The following is a 26,743-nucleotide window of genomic DNA, read 5'->3' on the forward strand; positions in this document are numbered from 1 at the left end:
GTGGAGTTCTAGACAAATTTGTTTGCCATTCTTGATTTTTATAGCCACAGAGAATATGTGCCAGGGAATAGACATAGGGTATGTACCTTTTACGTAAGTCAAGAGCATATATTTTGCAATTTTTTGTTTATGAATCACCCAGTGTCATTAGGCTGAGCAAAGCTGGAAAATTATTCTTGTGCATTTTCAAATTTGCTACTGCCAAGCATGCCACTGGGTGTTGTTATCCCCAGGTAAAGATATCAAATAAATGCTGTGGCTCTGCACATCTAACCTTTCTTCTTTTTTGTAATATTAATCATATAAAAGCTTCTATTTGATGCAATATCTGTCTCCACACAAATTTTTTTCTAGGGGTGGAAGACGGGATTTAAGTCCTGTTGCAGGCTGTTTGGCATCTGGAGTCAATCTTTCAGAATTTATGTAGAGTTAGATATAGTAATGTATTCTGAAATTTCAGAACATTTATTTAGAGTTTATTGGTGATGATAGTATTTCACACTTGCCATGCCTCTAAAATTCTTCCTTGGCTTGGGATTTTACCTGTACCATGGGAAAATTAAGGCATTAAAAAAAAAAACTATGGATGTTTCTTCTATCATTTATGTGTCTACATGCAGATTGTGCAAATCAGTGGAAATATGGCATCTGCTGGCATGAGTGTTTACGATAAAACTGGAGAATAAGTGATTCTTTGGTCCCAATGTCCTAGTATGTATATTTCCTGCTATCAAATGATTTGAGGATATCCATAATGCAGCTTCCATTTTGATCCTGTGACTAGGTAATTGTTCATGGCACTGTTCAGTATATAGAGTAAGAGGCTATGAGTTCTCTTTAATATCTTTAAACTCCAGAAGCTTATTCCTTCCTTCTAAAATGAGGCAAGGAGGGATATCAGTCCCTGAATGATAAACTATGTGAATGCATCATTAAAAATTCATTTATTTTCAGAGTCTTGGGCTGCCTTATGAAGTCACACAACAACACGACTCAGTCATCCATTAATCCAGTCTCTTCTTCCTAACAACATCTCGTGGAAATTGTATTGGTATATTACTTAAATTTTGTAATCATGAATTATGATTTCATGAACATTTAAATATAGGGAAAGAATATTGTGGTTTGTTCCACTGGCAGGATCTCCACTGTAATAATACCTTAGTCCAAAATTATATAAATGCTTAGCAATCCAATGTGTACAGTATGCTTCTAATTATCTAAGTTCAATAGAGAATATATGCTGACTTCCAAGGACTTGTTGAAGCAAATATCTAGACTATGGCTAATTAGAGTGTTCTGTAACACTTTCAATATTAGATTATTATATTAGTCTCAACTCTACAGGGTATAAATTTGTCATTTGGCTCTTCTGCTAAGTGGTATTTGCAGATAAGGTGTACATCATAGTGCTTATTAAGAGAAAAAGATTTGGAATCATATCAATTTGGCTTCAAATCCTGTCTGCCATGGGTCAGCTAAATGATCTTGGGCAAGTTAATTAACCACTCTGGGCCTCAACAAGATGGGGAATAATAATACTCAACTAACACAAGTTGTTATGAAGATCAGATAAGTTCATATATATAAAGAACTTAATACAGTGACTAGCACATTACAGATACTCAACGAAGGTCTATACTTTTATTATTATCATTAGATTTGTTGGATCAAAATCTTTTATCTCTCTGGAGCATCTTGCCATCTTGACAGCAATGTTTCTCTCTAATAATAAACCAGATAATGGCTCTATCCACTTCACTGGGTGGGCAAAGGCAAACATGATATGAGGTCCTTTTCATCTGGTTTTCTACAGTTTTCTCTTTTTAAGTATGTAAACGCAGTTTTCACCTGGCAGTGAACCCAAAATAATGAACTCCGTGATGAGTGAGTTGGGTTATTCAACTACTAAACACTTCTGACAATGATATGAACTGCAGGACTAATTGTGCTCCATCTGTTTAACCTAAGAAGGCCATATTGATTGATTCAGACTACCTTGGAGTCTTCGAGACAGTTAAATTTGCAAGACCAGATGCTGTTCTAAGCTCTTAAAGTCTGCTACAAAACAGTCTTCATATCTGGCTTAATCCTCAATTCTCCCTAAAGCCTCAGTTACCTTTTGGGCTGTACCAAGAGTTTTTCTGCAATAGTCTCACACTACCACGGAACCTAAATTGGAACTTCAGCCAGACTGAACGACACAACTCACTTTTGCCCCAGTTTCATACTCTCAGCCCTTTGGGATGACTACTGCATGCTTTTCCCATCTGGCTGGATACCAGGTAATCAGTTTGGATGCTATTTCACTTTGGTCCTCAGCATTTGGCTGAAACAGTGCTTCCCAGCAATCATAATGAAGAGAATGGAGCAAATATGTTGGCTACTTTAGTACAGAAAGTCTTCAGTGACTCCAAGACATTCAGATATCTTGAATACTTAGAATTTTGAGTGGCATTACAAAACAAACATTCATGAACAGTAAGTAAAATAATAAAGTGCTTGAAAAACTACTTCTAACCCATGACTTGTTTATTGGAAGAGGGTATGTATCGTATTAAAGTTTAAGCTTTTGCATGACTAGAACTCCTTATAAAGAAAGCATCAACCTCTGACCCAGGTACTGTCGCATTAAAACATCTGTTTAATTTGGTTCTTGTCACCCCTTCTCACAGCTGTAAATTAGCCAATTTATGATAAAATCTATTCTTCAACATTGGAGAAAAGAGCATTTTTAAAGTTCATTTTCATTTTCTTACTGTTTGATATTTTTAGGTTGGTATAGGCCCTGGGGTCTGCTCTAAATTTTAAGCAACCACCACAAGAATGGGGCACTGGGGATAAAAGAATGCAACTGAATTTCCTCAAGATTAATCCCTTTCCTTGTGAGTGGATTAAATTATTACAGATATTGTCACAGCCAATGTCTTTAGATCTCCTCAACGCTTTCAACTAAGTATTTACCATGTGTTTGGTGTGGTCAATAAATTAAGAGCAGTCTGAGTCTTCTGAAGATTTGGAACTTTTAATTACTCTGATCAATTTTTCAATAATAGAGATTTACTTTTCACATTTTAAGTGTTTTAGAAAGTAATCAGGCAAATAAAAGTGCTTTTGAGGGGAAATCTTTCAATGGATAGATTATGTAATTCAAGCTCTGTATCTGCTGCATTTAACCAAAAGAGAAATTACAAGATCATAGAAACAGTTCAGTCTCACTAGTCATCAAAATGTTACAAATGAAAAATTAAATTAATAGTTATAAAGTGTTCATATTTCATCATAGTGGAAGAATCACAGGATGATTTGAAAGCCTCACATCCTACTGTCCCCTTCAGTTGAAAACAAAAGCAGAAAAGTAACGGCATTCAGACATCTCAACTATTTAGCAATTTGCACATCCTTAATTGAAAAATATCTATTACCCCGTGCCTTCCAAAAGTATAGTGAAAAGACGTATATGCTGGTGAGAAAGGAGAGGAAAACATGTCTTTGAATTTCAACTATCTTATGAATGATAAGGTTGTTAACTTTTCATTGAAGGAACTTATGGAGGAGATGTAAAACCAGAGAAAAAAGAGGGGTCAAGATGAATAGCAAAATGATTTGAGGCTTTTAAAAATACCATCATATGTTTCTGATAATTTAAAATTTTCGTACCTTTTATCTTAAGATACATTAACAATTTATTAAAATTCAGTAAACACTTGGTCCTCCTAAGCCATGAATATTTAAATTCTACTAAATCAATGATTACCCTCAACATCATTTCAAAAAGGAAATGTAGCAGTTACTTATGCACAGACATTTCTAACTGGAATTCCCCTAATTATATTGGGCTGCTTCATATACATTCATTTATATATGAATACCTGTTCCAACCAGTTAACCAAAGAAACTCTTATCTATGGCCACTGGGGATTTCTTTCTAGTCCCTTCCATCCTAAGTCCAACCTCTTCCTTTCTTTTCCTACAGAAAGGAAGAGGGTATAATTAATGGTAAGAAACAAAAAGATTGGGAAGAAGTGGAGGAAAATAAGGGATTAAAGGCTACAGAAATCTCCAGACTAGGGGCATCCACGTTTTTACAGAAATTGGTCTTTTGGTCAGAAATTGATGTGTGAGTTGTTTTTATAATAGTGGTAAGTTGAAAGGATCTGCACCAGCTTGTGGCGCAGAGGTAAGCTGAGCACCTGTGGAGGTTTTATCCATATCTAATTTCTGTCTTCACCATCTCAAAGTTTTATGATGCCACTTAATGCAATTAAATTTGATGAGGTCAAAAGCAGACAGTTTCAATGATCATCAAATTATAATTACTAACTGTTCAAAAGCTGAGAACATTGAACACTGATGGCAGAAGGCAGGTTATATAGCTCAGGGTAAATTTTTTTGAATAAAAAAGTTAAGCGGTCCACAGTGGGATCAGACGGGCCAGATGTGAGCGTGGGCAGCATCGTGGATATTCAGCCTCTTTTGAGATTAGAATTGGGGGTGATGGTGAACTTTTACCCATGGTTTGGCAAACAGGGGTGAGCATGAGAGAAGGATCTGATTTCTCTGCCGTGGCTAACGCTGATTTTCTCACAGAATATTTGTTTTCTCTGGTGTTTTAGTTCTACAATGCTAGTAGTGAAATACTTTACAAACATGATGGATTAAAGAGATGTCAATCAGCTGGCCTTGGCGTTGAATCATTATTCATTCATTCTATTACTATGAGAAAGCTTTTTCTCAAATAAGCTATCTACAAGTAAACTTTTGGAAACGACCTGTTAGAAATTGCCTGTATAGGTTCCTTTACAAATATATACAGCTGTGAACAAAACAAAAAGTGAAAACCAAGCAAATTTCTTTTCAAAGAGAATGTTTAAATTTATTTTTCCTCATTCATAGGATTTGTCAAGCACTGCAGTGAATTCTTTTTTCCCTTTGCTGAAAAAGTTTCTAATTGGCTTCATCGTTAGCTAGCTTATTAAAGCAAAATAAAACCACAAAAATTTAAAAATCTTTTCTGCTGCAGTAGAATAAAGTGTTTTTCTAACTAAAATTGCTAATAAGATATTCACTTCTTACCTTGTCAGAAGGTTTAAATGGATTTCCTTGTCCGCTAATTCCACCACTGATACTAAATCCAAGGCCAGGATTCTTTTCTATTCTCACACAAAACTATGTAAAAAAGATATAGAAAGGTAATCAAATACATATAAAAGCTAAATATCTTCAAATAACTGCATCCCTTAGAAAAGATTCACATTTCACTTAAGTGCTCAGGTTAGCCTATGCTAACTTGGTACACAAAAGACAGTATAAACTCTGACAAAATTGTGTTTCTATAGGCATTAGTTATAATTGGAAGCAACTTAAAATCATCTGAGCAAGCAGACATGAGTAGTAAGTCTTTATTCATTACTGTATGCAGGACTAAATTTTGATTAATTTTTAAAACAAAAATCCCTTAACAATAAAAAGATTGTACATTATTTTAATTATCTACTTTAAATGCACATATATTCTGACTAATTAGAAAGGACTGTATGAATAAGTGAAAGAAAATTTGCAAATGTAGAGTGAGGGAAAAGATGGCTATTTAATTTAAGTTAGTTGCTACTGCTTTCTGTAGCAATTATTGGTAGATAATTCTATTGTTTAGACGTAGCAGGGTTTTTTGAGAAACGCAAGAAATTTTAGCCACAGTTAGAGTGAAGGTGAAACAAAAGAAGAAAGAAATACTCAGTAAAAAGAGTTTTGGCTTTTGGCAGCAGCTCCTCAAGAGGCAGTTACAGGTCTTAGAGGAAAGAGGAAAACACTGATAAAATAGAGAGGTCAAAAATATGGAGAAATTGTCTGTGACAGGGAAGAGTCAATAAATATTTAGGACTGTGAAGGCTAATATTCCAGTATTCTGTTCTCTGTACCTCCCCAAAACCCAGGTCATCAATGAGATCTATTGGACATCAGAGCCTTATGCTTTGTAATACTGTGGGGAAATGATGGTGTTAGGAGTAGGTCCACCTTAGGGTAAGGCTGTAGTAAAGATAACAGCTATTATAAGAATTGATACAGGGACTTCCCTGGCGGCCCAGTGGTTGGGACTCTGTGCTTCCCCTGCAGGGTGTACAAGTTTAATCCCTGGTTAGGGAACTAGGATCCTGCATGTCACATGGCATGGGCAAAAAAAAAAAAAAAAAATTGATACAAAGAATGTAGATCAAGAATTCAGCAGAAGGGAGATCAGCACCAGGAATGACCTATAGAAACTATTATAAACGTAGGAATTCTTGATGATCCTGAGCTGGGGATGTGTGGATTGTGGGGAAAATATAAAGTGGGACAGGGTGACCCCAGATGATTGAAAGACTTGGGACCCCAGAGGTAGCATTCACTTTGGTTACACAAATGGAAAAAACCCAACTTTCATAATTTTTAAGTACAAAATGAGTACTGGAACTAGGATGAACCAAGTATTACCAGAGATTAGCAGGCAAAAGGTTAATAAAGAGTTAAGAAAAAAAATCTAAAGAAATACATTAGCATATATTTTGTATTTATATAAATATATACTGGAAATGTTCTTAAAGATGATGGGAAACATTTGCTTTTTAAAGTAGCTTAATGTTTTCCCCAGCAACATTGCTTAGGCTATTAATTTGCTTATGGGCAAATGCAAATGTCCAAAATGTTCCCTACATCTTTATTTTTAAGGTACATTTAATCCTTACCTCTAGATAGTGCAAGGCAAACTTGAGTCCTATCCTTGACAACTTATATTGTGAGTTGATGGGAACTGGATCAATTAGGTTTGGACATTTAATGGGACTAATCTTAATTCACTGTCATATTCTTTAATAGTAAATACTTTTAACTATTACATAGTTCATTTGCAACACAAGGACAAAAAACTATCCACTAATGTGATATTTATGGTAGAGTCATTAATGAATAGTTTCTAAATGATGAATAACTGCAATTACCATAAATACTCTCCTATGTTTTTATTTTAAAGATAGGTTTAATTATAACTTTTCCTTTAATTGATCTAGATTTGTTAAAACCAGTTATCCTAGGGGGGTGGAAACTACAGTTTCTAATGGTTTGTATTTATATGGCTCACAGTCTGTGGATATGAACATATAATAGCCTGATCAGCTCAAAGGAATATTTTAGCTTTGTTCAACACACCCGTTCACCTTGTAGTCCTTTTCTGTTATTAGTGGTTAATTAGAAAATGGGAAGAAAAGAACTAATACTATTTAAACATTTTACCTTTGCGTTTTCCCATATATCTGTGCATTTCCAATTAAATTATTTAAAATTTGGGTTATATCTTTCTAATGTGAAAATTTTATATGGTACAATGTAATATGTGGAAGGTATGCACACTTCTGGGCTTTCTCCAGGCCACTGTAAAAACTGAAAAACATACGCAACAGATTTTATTTACAAAGTAAATTGCTGAGAGTACTTTCCAGTCATTCTCTTTCAAGGTAGTGACTATATCTATTTTATATTATTGTCAATCTGGAAGGCACTAAAAATCTAAGGAAAAAAATTTCATATGTGCCAAGTTATGAAGAACTGCTTCAATACATTTTTTAATAATAGAAAAAATAAAGATGACACTGTGGTTTTATAAATGTGACAAATAACCATAAATTCTGATCTGAAGCTAGCCTCCCCTTGGTCATGTAATGGTATGGCTAATAGGTTGTGTAGCGACTGCTGTGTCCCATAAAGCATGTCAGAGAGAGTATTCATCTCACACATAAGGAGTTCCACCTGTCTGCTAAGGCCCAAAGGTGCCATAAAATGTAAGAGGAGAGAATACCTCAGAGCCAAAAAAACAGTCTGAAACTAAAGAGGTTTAGCAAAGAGGAAATGCAGAGTTCTAGCAAAAGGTCAGATCTAGGAGGCTAATAAATAGATTGTTTAAGGAAAATCAGCCTTTCTATTTTCTATTGTTATTGATATCAATGAGTGAAATTTCTGGCTGAAGATAATAGCAACACCTTGGCAGTAAATGGTGCATTTGCTTCTTTCAGAGTCTGCTTCCGTTATTTGACTACTTGATACCTGGTTTGTGTTATCTTGCTCTAATTAAAATACTGGGTCATAACTTGGAGAGGCCCATGACGAAATGGATTGTTATGTAGCAGTGAGGCTCTGGGAAGTCATTATCTATAATCTCTGGAAGGCAGTGATCTGATTTGGTCTTGCAACGCTCTAAAATCTAGTAACAAGAACAAAGGACACAGGCGTGTGTGTGCTCACGTGAGCGAGGTGTAATTCGGGATTAGAGAGTTGCATTACAGAAAGATACCTGGAGATGCTGTAATTAACTTGCTTACTATGCTTTGTTCTAGTGACCATTCTCTTTCCTAGCAGTATGTATGATGAAGCTTTTAGTGGATACCTGATGTTTTGATTGCTCAAGATCCATTCATCCTTTGTCTGACAGCTATAACCTCAAATTCTCATTGAAAACCACCCACTTCTGTATTCTCAGCCTGTATGCTTTCAGCGAATCATGGTATCTAGACCTAAAACAAAGCACTGTATCCCTAAAATATGATTTATTATAGGATGAACAGGTAACCTGATCAAATAGGAGTAATGAGATGCCTATTAGGATTTTCAGGAAACAAAATCTTGCTCTCTCTTGTTAGTTTTAAGTCTAAGAGGGTCTGGAGCTCTTGAGCTATCTTTCTACCACGAGGGGAAGGCCTTTTTGGGACAGGAACCAACCCACAGAGAAAGAAGTCATGATTTCCTTTGAGCCTAGCATTAAGCCTTATCTGAAGCTTCCCCCATCCCTAGAGTTTCAGCTTATATGAGTTTAAACATTGTCTTTTTGCTTAAGTCTTATTAGGTTGAGCCACTCATAATCAAAAGGCATAGTTGACTAAAAAAAATTGAGAAGAAACTTGCTTAATTGTAGATATAAAAGAATTGACTTATCTTTTACTTTAAAAAGAAAACAAATTATATGCTTGTTAGAAAATTCTTTTGGGAAGTACAGCAAGCAGAACTTCAAATATTCTGCACTGTAAGAAATTCAAGGTAAGGTTTTGATCTATTTAAGGATTGTTAATCGCTGAAGCATCAAGAAAGAACCTTGTAACCAAATTTCACCTCTGAGGCCATTTCCAGCCCTGAACCCTGAGACTATTAACACAGAGAAGCTCTGGTGAAGAAGCATGCACATCCCACATGGATTTTTATGCAAGTAAGACATCTGAATCACCTCCGTATGTCTATTATGTTATCTCTTCATTGACTATCTAGAACAGTGGCTGGCACATAGTTAGCACTCAATTAATTTTTGGTTGAATAAACAAATCAATGAGGTAATATGCATCTGTGACAAAAGATACTCTCAATTATTCACTGCCAAAAGTGTATGATGACTTTTTCTTAAAAAGTGATTTTTTCAAACTTATGCCAGTTATTCAAGAAGTCCTTCATTATAGAATTAACTGCTTAGAAAAACCAGTGTACCTTTGAAAATGAAAATGGTTGAAGAAATCATGATTCATGGCTTTATGCCCCAGATATTTATTGATTTTCTACCAAGTGCCAGATACCTTATCAGACAAAGAAATCCTTGCCTTGCCTAGAATGTAAATGGAACTTACACTCTAATGGGGAAGACAGATAATAAACATGTGAACAAGAAATGATTTCAGAGAGTGATTTGAGCTGTGAAAAAAAAAATAAAGCAGGAAAGGTGGTACAGAGTGATGGAACAGGAGTGAGGAACTATTTTAGCTGGAGTAGCTAAGAAAGGCCTCTCTGAGGATGTGAAATTTCAGCAGAAATGTGAATGAGGTAAAGGATCAAGCAACAGAGAATAAGAAAAATGGGAAAACTATTCCAGGCAGGGAGAATAGCAATTTTAAATGCCCTAGATGGATCTTTGTAAAGTCAAAAAACAACAAGACGGCATATGGACAAACATACAGATCAATGAGATAAAACTGAGAATCAAGATATAAACCCTAACATTTATGGTCAATTAATTTTCAACAAAAGGTCTAAGGTAATTCAATGAAGAAAGAATAATCTTTTAAACAAATGGTATAGAGACAACTGGATTTCTACATGCAAAATAATGATTTTTACCTGTACCTCACACCATACACAAAATTAATGCAAAGTAAATCAGGGACTAAAGTGCAAGAGCTAAATCTATAACACTCTAAGAAGAAAATACAAGTGAATTTCCATGATCTTGAGTTAAGCAATGATTTCTTAGATATGAATTGAAATGTTATAAAAGAGATGATTGACTATATCAAAATTAAAAACATCGATGCCTTAAAGAGATCATCAAGAGAGTGAAAAGACAACCCACAGAATGGGAGAAAATATTTGCAAATCATCAATATGATTAGGGTTTTGTATCCAGAATATATGAGTGACTGCTACAGTTCAAATAACCTAATTAAAAAATGGGTGAAAAATTTTAACAGACATTTATCCAAAGGGATATATGAATGACTAATAAACACATAAAAACATACTCGACATCATTAGTTAGTAGAGAAATGTAAATTAAAATTGCAATAGGATACTACTTCACAAGATGGCTATAATAAAAAAGATAGACAACAACAAAAATTGATGAGGATGAGGAGAAATTAGAACATGCATTCATTGCTGGTGGGAGTAAAATGTGGCAGACACTTTAGAAAAGAGTTTAGGCGCCCCTTAAAATTAATAAACACAAATAATATATAACCCAGAAATTTCATTCCTCGGTAGCTACTCAAGAAAAATAAAAATGTACATTCACACATAAACGTGTACATGAATGTTCATAGCATTATTCACAAAAGCCAAAAAGTGGAAACAAGCCAAATGTCCATCAACTGATGAATTGATAAGCAGTATAAGGTATATTCATATAATGGAATATTATTTGGCAGTAAAAAGGAATGAATTACCTACACATTCTCCACTAAGCACATTATGCTAATTAAAATTAGCCAGTCACAAAAAACCTCACATATCACATGATCTCATTCATATGAAATGTCCAGAACAGGCAAATGTATAGAGACACAATGTAATAGAGTGATTGTCTAGGGCTGGGGGGAATAGAGGGCAGGGAGTATGGAAGATGACTGCTAATGGGTACAAGATTTCTTTTCGAAATGATGAAAATGTTTAAAAATTAGATTATGGTGATGGTTGTACAACTGTATAAATATACTAAAAGCCACTGACTTGTTCACTTTAAACAGGTAAACTTTATGGTGTGTAAGTTATAAATAAAATAAAGCTGTTGAAAACAGCAAGAACAAATCATCATTATGACTAGAGAAAAAAATAGCTAAGGAAGGAGTAGAAGGAGAGGAGGCAGGGGCCAGATCTGTATGGACTTTATGCCATAGTAAGGATTGATAAGGATTCAGAAATCTCAAAGCCACTATGAATTTTTAAGCAGAAGAGTGACATGATCTGATTTATGTTTTAAAAAGATCACTCTGGTAGTGGAAAACAGACTAGACAGAAGCAACCGGAAAAAGAGAAAACAATTAGGGGGCTATTGCAGTAGATAGGCGTGAGCGACTGGCTGATAAGGTGGTAGCAGTGCAGGTGATGAAAAGTGGTGAATTCAGAATATATTTTAATGGAATTGCTGTGTACCATACGTGGGCTGTGAGAAAGGGGAATCAAAGATCTTTGGCCATAGCAATAAGATGAATAGAAGAGCCATTAACTGAAAAGGGGAAATCTAGAGGAGAAGCAGGTTTGGTAGGTGCAGGATCAGGAAAACAAGAGTTTCTTTCGACCATGCTAACTTTAAGAAATTCATTGGACATCCAGGTTGAGATATGAACAAGTGGGTAATTGAATATAAACATCTAGAGTATAGGGGAGAGGCCAGGGCTGGAGATATATAAATTTTGGAGTCATCCATTCTAAAAACGAAATCATATAGGTGTGAGTATGGCTACAAAAGAGAAGGGGGTCAAGGTCTGAGCACTGGATCATTCTATCATTTAAAGGTCAGGAACAGAAGAGGAGTCAATAAAGAAATCAGGAAAGAATGGCTAGTGTTGAAAGAGGAAAACCAGTAGAATAGTATAGCCAAGTGAAGAAAATTGAAAGGAAGAGGTCAGTCAAGCCACATGCTGAAAGATCAAATGAGATGATGTTGGAGATTTGACTAGAGACTTGACAGAAGTAGAGAGAATGCTTGATGATACTGAAATTAAACTTGAAATTAAATTTGCTGCTACTTTTACTTTCAGTTCCTGGTCTTATTGGTTATTATATAACAGTGCTTGTTTGATAAAGAGTGCTGTGCAATTATAAGGTATTAGAATTTTTGTTGTAGTTTACACTGTGTGCATTGCACAGCCATACAAAATCTACATAAATCTTCTCTGCATTCCCAAAATTTCTAATAAGCCTGTGTAATAGGTTCAAAAAGATAATAATTACAAAAATATATAAATGTTAGTATTCAAGAATAATTAATTTTTTTGATCCTTCTATTTTCATCTTTTTCTGTTGTGTATTAGAGATACAAGTCCAGCTGAAAGTGCTAATTAAATCTTTTGAAAAATATACTAACAGTAAGATTGATGAATAAAATCCTTTGAGTATCATTTTCCAGATCTTTCAGAAAAAAATAGGCAACACTGTATGTATCTAGAAAGTAGAAACGCAAAAGTTTTTAGTCTGCGAATGAATTTTAAAGGTTATTCACCCCATTTCCTTCATTTGAAATTCAAGAAAACCCAGAAGAGTATACATATATATTTAGTGGGACACTGAAAGAGGCCTTCTGATTTGTGCGGCAGTGTTTACTGAATCCTCCTATTTGCACAAAATTCATAAAGTCAATTTGTAGAATTTGTGATGTTGAGTTAGACAGTATGTGTCAACTATGAATAATTTCAGAGTTGCAGTATTACTTTGGTTACTCAAGAATAAAATTCTATGGGGAAAATATGCATAAATAGCAGTACTTTAAATGGAGCAGGATGAGATATGGGATATCTCTGAAATCATTTGAGTAAATAATATACATTAAAACCATCTTAATATTTATTTTCTAATCATCTTTATTAAATTATTGCCTTTTAATTTTAAAATTCATAATTAAGAAACCCCAATATTTCCAAGTTTCTATTCTTATATCAAACATTCAGAATAATGTATTTTTCTTCACTTGGTCTGGATAGATGAAAGCCTCACCTGTAACCCTTGTGAGCCCTTCAGGCAGGTGATCAGAGCATCTAAAGAAATGTCTGAACTCATGTCTTAGCCAACTGCTTCATGCACTCCACATATTATTAAGTATTAAAATGATTTCTTCCAGGGTACACTTCAGTGCCGCCTTCAGGGAGGGTTTCAGAGCTTTGTTTTTTTTTTCCTTTCCCCTTGAATATAATGGATGTGAGTTACTTTGTATAACTCACAGGGCTTATTCTAATGTAATTCTAGTGTAACGTTACAAGTTCTCTTTCAGGTGCGTTTGCATGTACACTCACAGAAACTGGCAGGAGACAGCTGTGGAGCTCTGGTCATCCTGATTTGTTAGGTTCATTAGCGGGTATGTCCTCTAGTCTAGGGCAGACATGAACTGGGGCGCATTTTTCTATTTTTATTCTTCCACTGTGGACTTAGTCTTGTTTGGCTATAGTGCAGCAGGTTGCAGCATGTAATGCAGTAGACTCATGAAACTGGATTTTAATTCCAGCTTGGTTTCTCTGAATCTTAGATTTCTAGTCAGTTTCTAACAGGAACTGCTCTATCCATCACAACATTATTGATTAGATTAAATCAGCTAATATATGAAAGGATTTTGAGACATTTGAAGACATTTGAAACATCATGCTAACTCTTTTCCTTCCTATTTCTGCTTTGGGCTCTATATGTTCCACATATACAAATATGCTTTGCTTTGGATAATACATCTGCAAAAGAGAAAAACCAAGTTTGTTAGTTTCTTTAAAAAGTATTCAACAAGTTATGGATGATTTATGTATACTTCTAAATAGTGTTAATAACAGTATGTTATTCAGTTGGTAAATTGTTGAGCTATAGAATATCTCAAGCATCAGTTCTCAACCTTGGCTACACAATACAATCACCTGGGGAGTTTCAAAAATTCCTATTATCCAGGGCACATCCAGGCTAATGAAATCAGTTTCTTTGGGTATGAGATCAGGGCATCAGTGTTTTTCAAAGCTCCTGAACAACCTCTATCTGGCAGTAATGCAGGTTCCTCAAAAAACTAAAACAGAACTGCCATATGATCCAGCAATTCTACTCCTGGGTATACATCCAGAAAAAATGAAAACACTAATTTGAAAAGATACAACCACCCTAATATTCATAAAGTTACTATTTACAATATCCAACACATGGACCATAATAACCCAAGTATCCATCAATAGACAAATGGATAAAGAAGATGTAGTATACATACACAATGGAATATTACTCAGCCATAAAAAAGAATGAAATTTTGCTACCTGCAACAACATGGATGGACTTGGAGGGTATTATGCTAAAAGAAATGTCAGAAAGAGAAAGACAAATACTGTATGATATCACTTATACGTGGAACCTAAAAAATACTGTAAATGAATATATATGCAATACAGAAACAGACTCATAGACATAGAAAACAAACTTGTGGTTATCAAAGGGAAGAAGGGATGGGTAAAGCACAAATTAGGGGTATGGGAATAACAGATACAAACCACCATGTATGAGACAGATAAACAACAAGTATATATGGTATAGCACAGGGAATTATAGCCATTATCTTGTAATAACTTACAATGGAATATAACATGCAAAAACACTGAATCATTATGCTGTATACCTGAAACTAATATAATATTGTTAATCAACTATACCTTAATAAAAAAGAGCTGAGCAGATTCTAATATATAGCTGAGGTTGAGAACAACTGATATAAAGTATTATTTTATTGTGAAGGGGAGGATAAAGTGAATAGGATCTTTAAGTTTCTTCACTTGGACTGGGAAACAAAGGGAAGAGCTAAGAGGATGGATATGATGGCTAAGAGTTTTTCATGTTGAATGGGAAGGGGTCAAGTCTTCACTTTCCAGCTTTCTTCAGCTTACTATTTAATACAACTCTATTATTATCTATTATGTTCATCAATAATCAAAATGGTTTATGCATTATAATCCCTTTTCTAAGTAAAGTTCCCTGATAATAAACTTCAAATGACATGCACGTGATTTAGTTGATAATTTGTTTAAAAAATATCCATTATTACACATCAGATTTCTAGTCTATAGAAATTAGAACCTTGAATCCTGGTAGCACCTTATGGTTTAAAAATCACTTCCATATATTTTATGTCATTTAACCCTAGAGTTGAAAACAGATGATACTTCATGTCTATGAAAAATAAATATGTAAAAATAAGTGTATTAAATTAGAATTCTTAGATATTTTGCCATGTTTTATTGTGATGAGTAGTTTGAAAGTTGAGATGGTTGATGAAACCACCATTCATGAAACCTGAATGATGATTCAGGAGGAATGTTGAAGTTTACTAAATGCTTCTTTATGGCTAAAAACAGTTAAGTGTGCTGGCTAGGTAAAAAATGACAGTCATTTAAATTCATTCAATGTCATTAGTGGTAGCATTTATTATGTATGTTCATTGCTGTATGGAAGTTATTTTAATCAGATTAGAAATTCATTAGCTCTTTAGGTTACATTAAGGGATACAGAGGTATATTTTTGTTAATAACAAAACTTTCCTTTTGTTGAGTATTTTTGCTTTTCAAAGCATTGGAAGTGTTCATGTGAGTTCCAGTCAGCATTCCATCTGCGTAAGGCAGTTCTATAATTCTGAATTGTAGCTGAAATGGGTTTAATTACTGTTATTTGACAGAAGAGGACACTGAGGCCACAGCAAGCATCTGGAACATGTGGTTATTTTAATGATAAGATTGGCACACAGAACTTGGGTTCTGGGTTAGACAGACCTGGATTAAAATTCCAGCTTGACCAATTACACCTCTCAGAAGTTATTTATTTTCTCTGTGCCTTGGTTTCTTCATTTATAAAAAGGAAATAAGATTATTGTAAGGACTAAATGAAATATCATGTGTAAGCAGGACCAGCTATATAATTAGTGGGGCCTCATGCAAAATGAAAATGTGAGTCTCCTTGTTTAATGATTATTAAGAATTACAAGCTGGTGACAGCAGAGCATTAAACCAAGTGTGGGGCCCTTCCAAATTCAGGACTTTGCACAGCTACATAGGTCACACACCCTGAAACCAGGCCTGTCTGTAAGATACATGGTATAGATAGCATATATACACTATACACAGTATAAATAGCATAGCAGGTACTCAATGTGGCAACCATTGTCCCTTCAGACTTTTCTTTAATTTTAATTTTAATTCAGACTTTTCTCCCCTAAATTAAAAAAATGTAGATTCATTGTAGTTGGTTATGTTTTTCACCTGTAGCATTCCAATAAATGATGACTTTTTTAAAGTAAAATCTTCAAGCTCTTATAGAAATTATTGTGCTTATCATGCTATACACAGCATGTCTATTTGTACTATGTTTATGATGTCTCCTTGCACTTAAAAATTATGAATGATTCAGGTTTTTTCCATATTGTACTTGACCAAATGTAACATTGTTGTTGTAGTCATTTAAGAAAACTCTCTTTTTCTCTTAATGGCCCTTTTAATGCACTGCTAGAAATGCCTTATGAGGAAAATAGAGTTTCTTGATTCATATGCGTGAAACCCATATTAGAAATTTTCAGTTACCTCCTTGGTCTTTGTACTTCAGTCACTACTCTATAATTTTCATGTGAAATTATGTAGTTCTTAAATGTTTTAAATATTTTCCTCCAATTTCTTTCTTGTTAAGTATGGAAAAAGTCTTGTTTTGAAGATATACACACATATTAGAGAGGTCTGAGTTTTCAAAAAAAAATGACTTAGGATGGTAAAACATACATAAAATATTTTTATTGTGAGAGTGAATTACATAACCTCCTTCAGCCTCTTCTTGTGTATTTGTTTTCTATCTGTAGACTAGGGAGGTTGGTACTGATAATCATTAAGGTCCCTCCAGTATTCTAATTCTTAAAATCTTGTATTTCTATTTCTTCCATTTCCTATTTCTTTACTCTCAGTGCCAGGCTTAATTTGTGTGTGTGTGTGTGTGCGCGCGCCTGCGCCTGCACCTGCGTGTAGAATTGTATCACTTGACTCTCACAAAAACTTTTTCAACGTTGTTGGTGGGTGGTAATGTCCTCATTTTATAAGGAGAAAAACATAACCTTATGAAAGAATTAATGACTTGGCCAGGGTCACACACCCTAATAAAAGTTAACACGAAACTCGAACTGCAAATTATGAGACCTATTTCTAGTATTCTCTTTCCCGAATGCTATAGAGCTAGAGAAAGAAGTGGAGAGGTTAGAAAAAGAAAAAGAGATGAAAGAAAACAGTGTAGTAGTTGGTGGTGTCCTGGAAAATGTTTAAGAGCTGGCTAGGGGAAGGGGAGGGCCCTGGTTGTAGTGTTTGCTGATTTCCCGCGCGTAAACATCCCCACAATTTCAACCTATCAGTGTGGTGTCACTGGAGGTGCACACAGTAAGGAGCCAGGATGAGTGCGCTCCAGCATGCCGCCAGTGGTGGATAAGTATTACTATGAATCATGAAACATGTTTTGAGAAACCATCTCCAGATTTACAACTCAGGGTAGAGGGGAACATAGTTTGGGGACTAGTGCTATTTGTTTAAAGGCCCCTTAGGCTTTCTTGTGGTCACTCCAAAGTTTTCATCCCAGCATTCCAAACCATTTTAGCCTGAAACTGAGGCAGAGAAAACAGGGAATTCAAGAGGAATTACACTTAAGTACTTTCCTTAATATAACCATTGAATGTTTAACTTTTCACCTCTCAGTTTGAAAGACACCTGATGTTACAGCTGTGAATCAAAACACTTGCAAACACTATAAATACTTTCTCTGAAAGAACCATGAAGTTTTAAGTTTAATAAACATGTAAACTAAAACTTAGTAATCCTCTTATTAAGTCAAGCTACACAATTTATGTATTTTTTAAGAAATAATGTAAAAAAGACCTTTGAATTTAGAGTGTTCAGAATAACTGTATGCTAATACTAACACTACTATTCAAAGTAGGTGAAACAGAGGGCACTGATCTCAGTAGATTTTAAATGTGCTGATTCTGGGAGAAAAAAATTTGTAATAACTTACTTTATTAATTATTACTGCTAACAGGAATCATTAAATCAGAGAACTGGATTGAAGTAATGATATTTGTGGGGGAGAGGATATATGAAAAGTTTTTAACCTAAGATGCCTGTGGTAAAGCATAATTTAAAACTTTATTAACTTTTTAAAATCTCTGGAAAATTAAAAACCTCACCTCATTACCGTATTAAAGACACCTGTCTGGTTTGTTTTACTTTAAATCCAACACTTGGCCTAGATCAAGGCAGGATAAGAAGAAAACTATCTTTAAAAACCCTATAATTTTGAGAATGATTAATACATAATCTCAGCTTCAAGAAGGGTATTAAGAAACACAGGAGATGTCTAGAGCAGCGGGGATCCAAATAATAAATGACTCTTAATAGCATAAAGGAAAAAACAGGAGAATGAAGATAATCTTGTCTGATATGTTTAGAAAATAAGGAGGGTGATATGTGAAGCTTTGAATAAGCAATAATAAAGTGAAACCGTTATAAACCATATTAAGGGGTTAGAGAAGTCAGTGGGAGCTTTGCCTAATTATCTAAAGAATGAAATAGAAATTAATTTTCTGAGTATTAAGATCTTGATGTCTTACTTTCTAAGCTTAATATGACTCAACAGATGAGGTCTTGTTCAGTGTTCTGGGCTTAAGGAAGAAAAACAGAGTCTACAATGGAAAACCAAATTCTAATTTTAGATAGGTCAGAAGAGAAGCAATTTTTTTTTAAATTTTACTACATGGCATTTATCAATAGCTTTTGGAGCATTTCAGAAATGTTTCCCTCCTAACTGCTCTTTATCATTTCATTCACAGCAAAGCTTTATCTCTGTATTAGTCAACAATCAGAAGATAAAACTTTTAAAAAATATTCCCACAAATAGAGGGGAATATACTGTTTACATTTTATGCTGTCAATTTCACCAAAGGCCTTGGTAAATACACCTAATCCATTGAAGCTCTTTTTAACATTCAAAAGCCGTGCTGCAGAGCTAAATTTGAGTTGGGAACGGGTAGAAGAAAGTGCAGGATAAACCAGAAAAACTATTCCAATTCATGCATTTTCTTTTATGTGAAATGGGCATTTTACTAACCATCAATTACTATATGTTGTAGTTCTTCACCACTGAAAATAATGATAAAATCCCTAAAAAGAGTGCTCCACTCCATTCAACATGGTGACAGCATTAATGTGTCCCAAATTACATAAATGAGAGAAGACAAACCATGGATTGATGGGTCTTTCCTTGAACATTTCCTGAAAATTAATCAATTATAAAAACTCTTCTCTGGGACTTCTCTGGTGGTGCAGCGGTTAAGAATCCATCTGCCAATGCAGGGGACATGGGTTCGATCCTTGGGCTGGGAAGATCCCACACGCCACGGAGCAACTAAGCCCGTGTGCCACAACTACTGAGCCTGCAATCTGGAGCCCACGAACCACAACTATTGAGCCCATGCACCACAAGTACTGAAGCCCGCGTGCCTAAAGCCCATGCTCTGCAACAAGAGAAGCCACCGCAATGAGAAACCCATGCACGGCAACGAAGAGTAGCCCCTGCTTGCCACAACTAGAGAAAGCCCACACGCAGCCACGAAGACCCATGACAGCCAAAAATAAATAAATAAATAATAAAATAAGTCTTAAAAACAAAAACAAAAACTCTTCTCACCTGCTCTGGATATCCATCCATACTTCTTTGCCCTTTAGTTTGAATTAAGCACCGTCCAGGCTGAGGTCCCCGGGTGGCCTGTGAAGAGGGGATCTGAATAGGCAATGGTGACTGAAACTGCTGGATGGTCACTTTGTTTATGTTTCCCTCATATGGCTGCTGCTCCCGGCTACGATGCTGAAGGCTTTGGGACCCCATCAAGGTCTGAATGTGGCTGCCTGCCTGTGGAGAATATAATCCGTCAGATGATTTGTGGTGTTGAAAGGATGTGATTAAAGTAGAAAAAGGCATACAGAATACCTCTCAGCTTAGTAAAGTGGCATCATTTGGGATTTCAGTCATGGCTGGGAAGGATAATGAAAAAACAGTAAGGGTTTGCCTACTGTGGTTTGTGAAAATGTTAATATTGGAGCAAGGTCGCATTAAATACATTTGTAGTCATTTGATGGCTTGCCAAAGATTATTTTAACCCCCGTTTTAAGGAAACAAAGTTCAGTCTGAAAAATCTGAAGAAGAAAAAGAAGTCACAACTTAAAAAAATAAAGTGGTGTTCTAGCTGGCATTTCATTTTGAATAATAACAGCAGGGACAGAGATGTAATATGTGAAACATCTAGTGTCTAATTGCGAAGCAAAGGAACTGATTTGCATATTTGCCTTTACACCACACACATGTATAGTAAGCTTGTTCAGATGAGTACAATCAATATTAATTTTCTGCAATATTAAACCAACAATATGGTTTTTGCAACCTTTAAGTTCCATTAAAAATTAATCACATGGTAAGTTCCTGTATCTGTAGCTTATAGAGGCATTAGAGAAGGAAAGGTCTTTAAAGTGAGCTCTGTATTATATGCAGATCATCTTGACATGAGCTTTCAGAGAGGTTCGTCAGTACCTCATTTAAAGCAACAATGATCATTTATCAACCCTTAAGGTTGGTTGCTAAAGGAGAAAAAGCATGCTTACTTTGGTCTTCCATCTTTAAATGATCGGTGCCTAATCCTGTTCCTTGTTCACTCCGATTTTCTCGCCTTCATTCTAGCACGGGCTCCTTGAGTCATTCTACCTGATATCTTTTCTGTCAAGCAAGCAGTTCTATTTGTGAGCTGATAGCCTAGAACATGCCATTAATTAATTAATTAATTTAGCCATGACATGCTGCTTGTGGGGATCCTAGTTCCCCGGCTAGGGATCGAAACTGTGCCCTCTGCAATGGAAGGGCGGAGTCCTAACCACTGGACTGCCGGGGAAGTCTCCTGGAACATGCTTTTTAAAATTAAGTATGGTTTAATATGGAGGTCTAACATGAGAAGTGAATGTTTATCCTTAATACTTTCAAATCTATGTTTTAATGCTGTGCTTGGTACTTCACCCATCATTATGGGAGGGTCTGAGGGATTACTACCTGACTTCATTGTCTTTCTTGTTGACCTTTTAAGGATAGGCAATTTGGAATTCAAAAGTAAATTTCACCTTAGAATTCATTAGTTAGGAAAGTCTGTGAATTTTCCTGACTAATCACGATTTTTCCTTACTATGAAAAAGTCAGATTGGAGGAATAAAGGAAAAATTATTAAACTAGTATTCAAGGAAAAGATGAATTTTAATTATTTTAAAGTTCTTACAGCAGAGCAACATAAGAGACATAAGGAGATGATGGTGATCATGGAAAATCACTTGGGGAGGGAAGGCATATTTTTTGATTCTAAACAAGAGGTGATTTCAGTGGAGAATATATTCAGAAATATTATTTGGCAATATGTAAGGCAAAGTAAAAAATCATTTGATTGTATATTAGGTATCCAACTGATCGTCTTATCATGTACAATTTTTTACATTGAAAAACAGTAAGGATATTTCAGCCATGATAAATTGGAGGAAAAGATGCAAAAAAAAATTTTCAGGCTATAACAGCACAATACCAAAACAATTATCAATATAATACTATCTAATGCAACCAGGGATCAGAAAACTATGACATCATAAACACAACTAAGTTAACCCCATAAAGGGCAAACGTGTATTTCTCTAATGTATCTATTTCCTTTTCAGAAATCTAAATGAAAGGAGATGTCATGACTTCCTTAGCCATTCTAGAAGAGTGAACACCCTTCTGGTCAAGTTTTTCCTTATTGCAAATTCAGTTCTCTCTTACCTTTATGGAATTTCATGTTCTCTTGTTTGATAAGAGAGGAAAGCCATGATAAACCCAGTATCACATTTTGAGCTGCTGTACTCTGAATGAACTCACTGGCCTGCTGAGTTACTTAGAGAAAACGATTTCCTGGAGTTAGAGCAGCTGGGGGTGTAGGCTGACTAAGGCTGACTGGCCTAGCTACTGAACTTGATTTTACATTTATAACTGCTTCTTACATCCAGTGGTGTAATACTCATGGGTCTTCAGTTAGTGCTTGAGCCAGTGGGAAAGAGGAAGAATGGCTGTTTAATTGAAAGGGACAGACAAGCAAAGAATTTTTATACCCAGAAAAACTTAGAGAGCTCCAGAACACAACTTTAGTCCCACAATGCATAATCCACATTAGACAGTTAATAACGATTGCTTAATAATAACTTCCTTGATTAGAATATTCTGGTAATGGTCTAAGGGTAAAAAACCGTATATGTTATGGAACTATAATAGCCTTTAAACTTATTTTTATGGTTTATTTTTTCCTTCCGATGGGATAGTTTGAGCTTTAATTATGCTTTGATTTGAACTCTTTGAGGGCAAGCACCATATCCTGCTTACTCTCTTTAATAACTGGCACAGTAACTGGCATTTAACAAACAATGGCTACCTTCCAAACACTAGGTGCTAGACAATGTATTAAAACTTACCACATACATATTGCCTCCTTTAATCCTTATAATAGCTTTAAGGGATAATTATTATTAATTATTATTATTTAATTTTACTGAGGAGGAAACTAAGGCTTGGAGAGGTTAAGTAACTTTCCCAAGTAATTTGCACAGCTGGTAAACTGGCCAGACCGGGATTTGAACTGAGGCTGTCTGACAATCAAAGTTCATGCTCTTAAACACAAAATTACGTTGCAACCACCTTGCCCCCAAATTGTCTCTTTTCCTACAGTAGTTCAACTATGAAATGAAAAGAAACCACAAAAACGAACAAAAGGATCGGGTTATTGAGGAAGGATATATTAAATTTCTTTAGCAGCTCTTTAATTTGCCAAAGGGCCATTCCTACTTATTGAATTAGGCCTATTATCTATTTTAGATCCTATGTATGCGACTTAGAACTTAATGCTTAAGCAATTTGGAGGATGTTCTGTGTATTTAGTAATCGTTCCATAATTATGAAATAATGACGCTTATGTTCTCAGATGGCTTAGCAAAACATAGAGTGGTCATGGAAGGAACATTCTGTAAAATGATTCTGTTCACATCAGGAGCAGTTCTTTTGCTCTCTCTTGGGGCTACAGGGTGGAATAAAGGAGGATGGGGAATGACAGCTACAGAAAGCAAAGAATTAACACTGAACTTTGTGTGAAGTTAAGCAAATATAAATGACCCAAGACATCTAAAGGAACAATTACAGTGTGGAGGGACGGTAAAGAGGAAGTGTTTTTGACTGGCACAGAGGCTTAAGAAAGGCAATAAGGATGTTCATGATGAAGTACAAAGGATGGATGAAAATGTAGAAAATGTCAAGAGACTGGATTTGTTCAAGTAGAGGGTTAGCTATGAGAACACTGACTCACACTGAAGGAGAATTTGAACATGAAGTTTTCTATAAAGGCTGAGATACACATTTTGAATGATAAAAAGAAAGAGAAGATTTGACATTTGTTTTGAACTTTCAAGGAGAGGTGGACAAAATAACATGTATTGGAGGAGAATAGTGATGGAATATGATGTTTTCAAGTTGACCTAAAAACATACTGTCAAGGACTACAGGGAAAAACTCTAATATCCATAGGACCCAAGGAAATATTTATGTCAAAGCCACATAAATGTGATTTGATACCAAATGGCACTGTTCATATGCAATTCACCCCACAGCTCATCAGGCTTATTAAGTGGAAATTTGACATGTTTGGGAGGTTTTGTATGATACAAAACAAATGACTTTTTCACTACAACAAAGTTTTGGTTTACACTATTTTCTTAGAAAAGAGTGTTAGACTGAGAAGTGAATTACTGAATGTGGTTATCTGTTTTACTACCCATCTTGGCTCTTGGACCACTTGTGGTTGCTCCTAAAAATCAAATACAGCCTCAAAGGATGACAATTTATGCCACTGAGAATATTCAAATGGATGCAATTCATTCTCTAAAATTAAGTTCAAAAGAGTTCTAAAGATGTTTAGGAGCAGTGTCAACAACATGGAATCATGTACAAAGGATAATTAACTGATTTCAAGGAAACAGCAGCACTCATTTACATGAGTCAGTTTCAGTAATTTTGTAAAACAACCATAAAACAGTCCTATCACTTTCTATCGGCACCATGTACTAGAGAGTGCTGCTGCTTTTTTTTTTTTTTTTTTTTAACATGCAGGTTAAGTTTTAGAAATCGAGACACTAGGACTTCTGCTTCTGGTAGATGTAGTAGATATAATTTTCCCTATTCCCTCCATTAAGAGCAACAAAAAACTCTGGACATTATATATAAACAAATACAGGAAAACTCTGGAAAGTAAACTGAAGAAGCTAAGGACCAAGTAACAAAATGGTGATAAATTTTTCAGGTTTTATTTTGGTGTCATATATTCCAGACAAGGTGTTGAAAAGTGGGCATCCCTAAAATGTCAACCAGTCAGATGAGAAAAGTCCCAACAAAAGCCTACTCTCTCTAGCCAAAGGACCAGGAAAAAGGGGCATCCTTGCAAGACAGAAAATGTTTAGATTGCTTTACTACAGCCAAACACCATGGAAAGAACTGTGGTCCCACCCCAGCAATGCCAGCAAAGGCCAAGTGGGAAGCTGAGACTTCTACCCTTATAAGGATTTAACAAGGCACAACACTCCTGCTGGGTGCTGTCACAGAAGGCCAAGTAAAGTGTCACTGTATTCATCCCCACTGGCCAGTAATCAGCCACTCCCCACACAGTGGTGTCAATGGAGACCACACAAGGAGCATGAACTTACACTGACCCAGCAGTAATGAGCCACTCCTCCCTTCCCATTAGGGCAGTTAGAGAAGGTCTTAGTAGATAGTCCAGACTTTCTCTATCACCCAGTTATATTGAGGCTACTCCCACTGAGGTATCAGTGGAGATTATCTGGGAGCTGAAACTTCAATAACCACATAGCAATAATGAACAGACTTTGCTTCAAGTGTTCACTGGAGGCTAAATGGAAAAATTGAACTTGTACCTCCACTTGGCCAAAATGAGGCAGTGGCCCACCCTTTCGCAACTGGAGTGTGTCAGAGAAGGCCAGCTGCAACAGACGGTTAAATACAACCCAGAGTTTTATAACATAATATGAAAATATCTAGGTTTTAGTCATCCCAAGAACCAGGAAGATCTCAAACAATGAAAAAAGACAACCAATAGATGCCAACACTGAGAGGACAGAAGTTTAGAATTACCTGACAAAGATTTTTAAGACAACAATAAAAAAAATGCTTCAATGATCAATTACACACATGGTTAGGAAAAAAAAAGAAACCCACCAAAGGAAAATAATATCTTAGCAAACAAACAGAAGATGTAAAGGAGAAACAAATGGAAATTTTAGAGCTGGAAAATATAATAATCAAAAAGCTCTGTGATTAGGCTTAATATCAGAATGTAAAGAACAGAGGAAAGAAACAATAAACTGAAAGAGAAGACAATAGAAATTATCCAATCTGTAACAGAGAGAAAACACATGGAAAAAAAATGAACAGATTCTCTGTTCAAAATTTCCAACGGAAATATTATCAAAAAAGAGGAGAAAGAAAGTGGGGCTGAAAAATTAAAAGAAGAAATAATGGCTGAAACATTCTGAAATTTGGCAAATCCTATAGATTTAAGAAGCAGAGAGAATCCCACACAGGGTAAACCTAAAGAAATACATGCACAGACATATGATAATCAAACTTCTGAAAACTAAAGACAAAGAAAAATTTTTTAAAGCAGCTGGAGAAAAATGACGTCTCACCTATAGAAGAAAAACAATTTGAATGACAGTGGATATCTCATCAAAAACCATGGAGGACAGAAGGAAGTGACACAACATTTTTCAGGTGCTGAAGGAAAAGAACTGTCAACCCAACATCCTATACTCATGAAAATATTCTTTAGCAATTAAAGGGAAATTGAAACATTCTCACATGAGGGAAAATGAAGAGAAATTTGTCACCACTAGACTTATCCTAAAATAATGGCTAAAGGAATTTCTCTAAATCAAAAGAAAGTGATAAAAGAAGAAAACTTGGAACATTAGGAAAGGAGAAAGAACATGGCAAGCAAATATATGGGTAAATAAAATGAGCTTTCTTTCTCTTCTTGAATTTCCAAAGTTATGTTTGATGATTGAAGCAAAATTATGGTACTATCTGAGGTGATTCTATATACCCAAAGAAAACCATAATCCCAAAAGAAACATGTACCATAATGTTTATTGCAGCACTATTTACAATAGCCAGGACATGGAAGCAACCTAAATGCCCATCAACAAATGAATGGATACAGAAGATGTGGCATATATATACAATAGAATATTACTCAGCTATAAAAAGGGATGAGATGGAGCTATATGTTATGAGGTGGATAGACCTAGAGTCTGTCATACAGAGTGAAGTAAGTCAGAAAGAGAAAGACAAATATTGTATGCTAACTCACATATACGGAATTTAA

General features: G+C 35.3%; 1 protein-coding gene across 2 annotated transcripts in view; it reads right to left on the reverse strand.

Annotated features, from left to right (window-relative positions):
* Positions 1-26,743, reverse strand: part of LRRC7 (leucine rich repeat containing 7) — a 371,481-nt gene that overhangs the window by 23,548 nt on the left and 321,190 nt on the right. For both annotated transcript variants that reach the window (XM_057744562.1, XM_057744552.1), the window contains 2 exons: positions 19,933-20,154; positions 5,077-5,169 (listed from right to left, as the gene is read on the reverse strand). In XM_057744562.1, the coding sequence (XP_057600545.1) occupies positions 5,077-5,169; positions 19,933-20,154 (315 nt within the window). The remainder of the gene's footprint in view (positions 1-5,076; positions 5,170-19,932; positions 20,155-26,743) is intronic.

The sequence above is a fragment of the Hippopotamus amphibius genome, chromosome 1, assembly GCF_030028045.1.
Source record: "Hippopotamus amphibius kiboko isolate mHipAmp2 chromosome 1, mHipAmp2.hap2, whole genome shotgun sequence".
NCBI lineage: Eukaryota > Metazoa > Chordata > Mammalia > Artiodactyla > Hippopotamidae > Hippopotamus > Hippopotamus amphibius.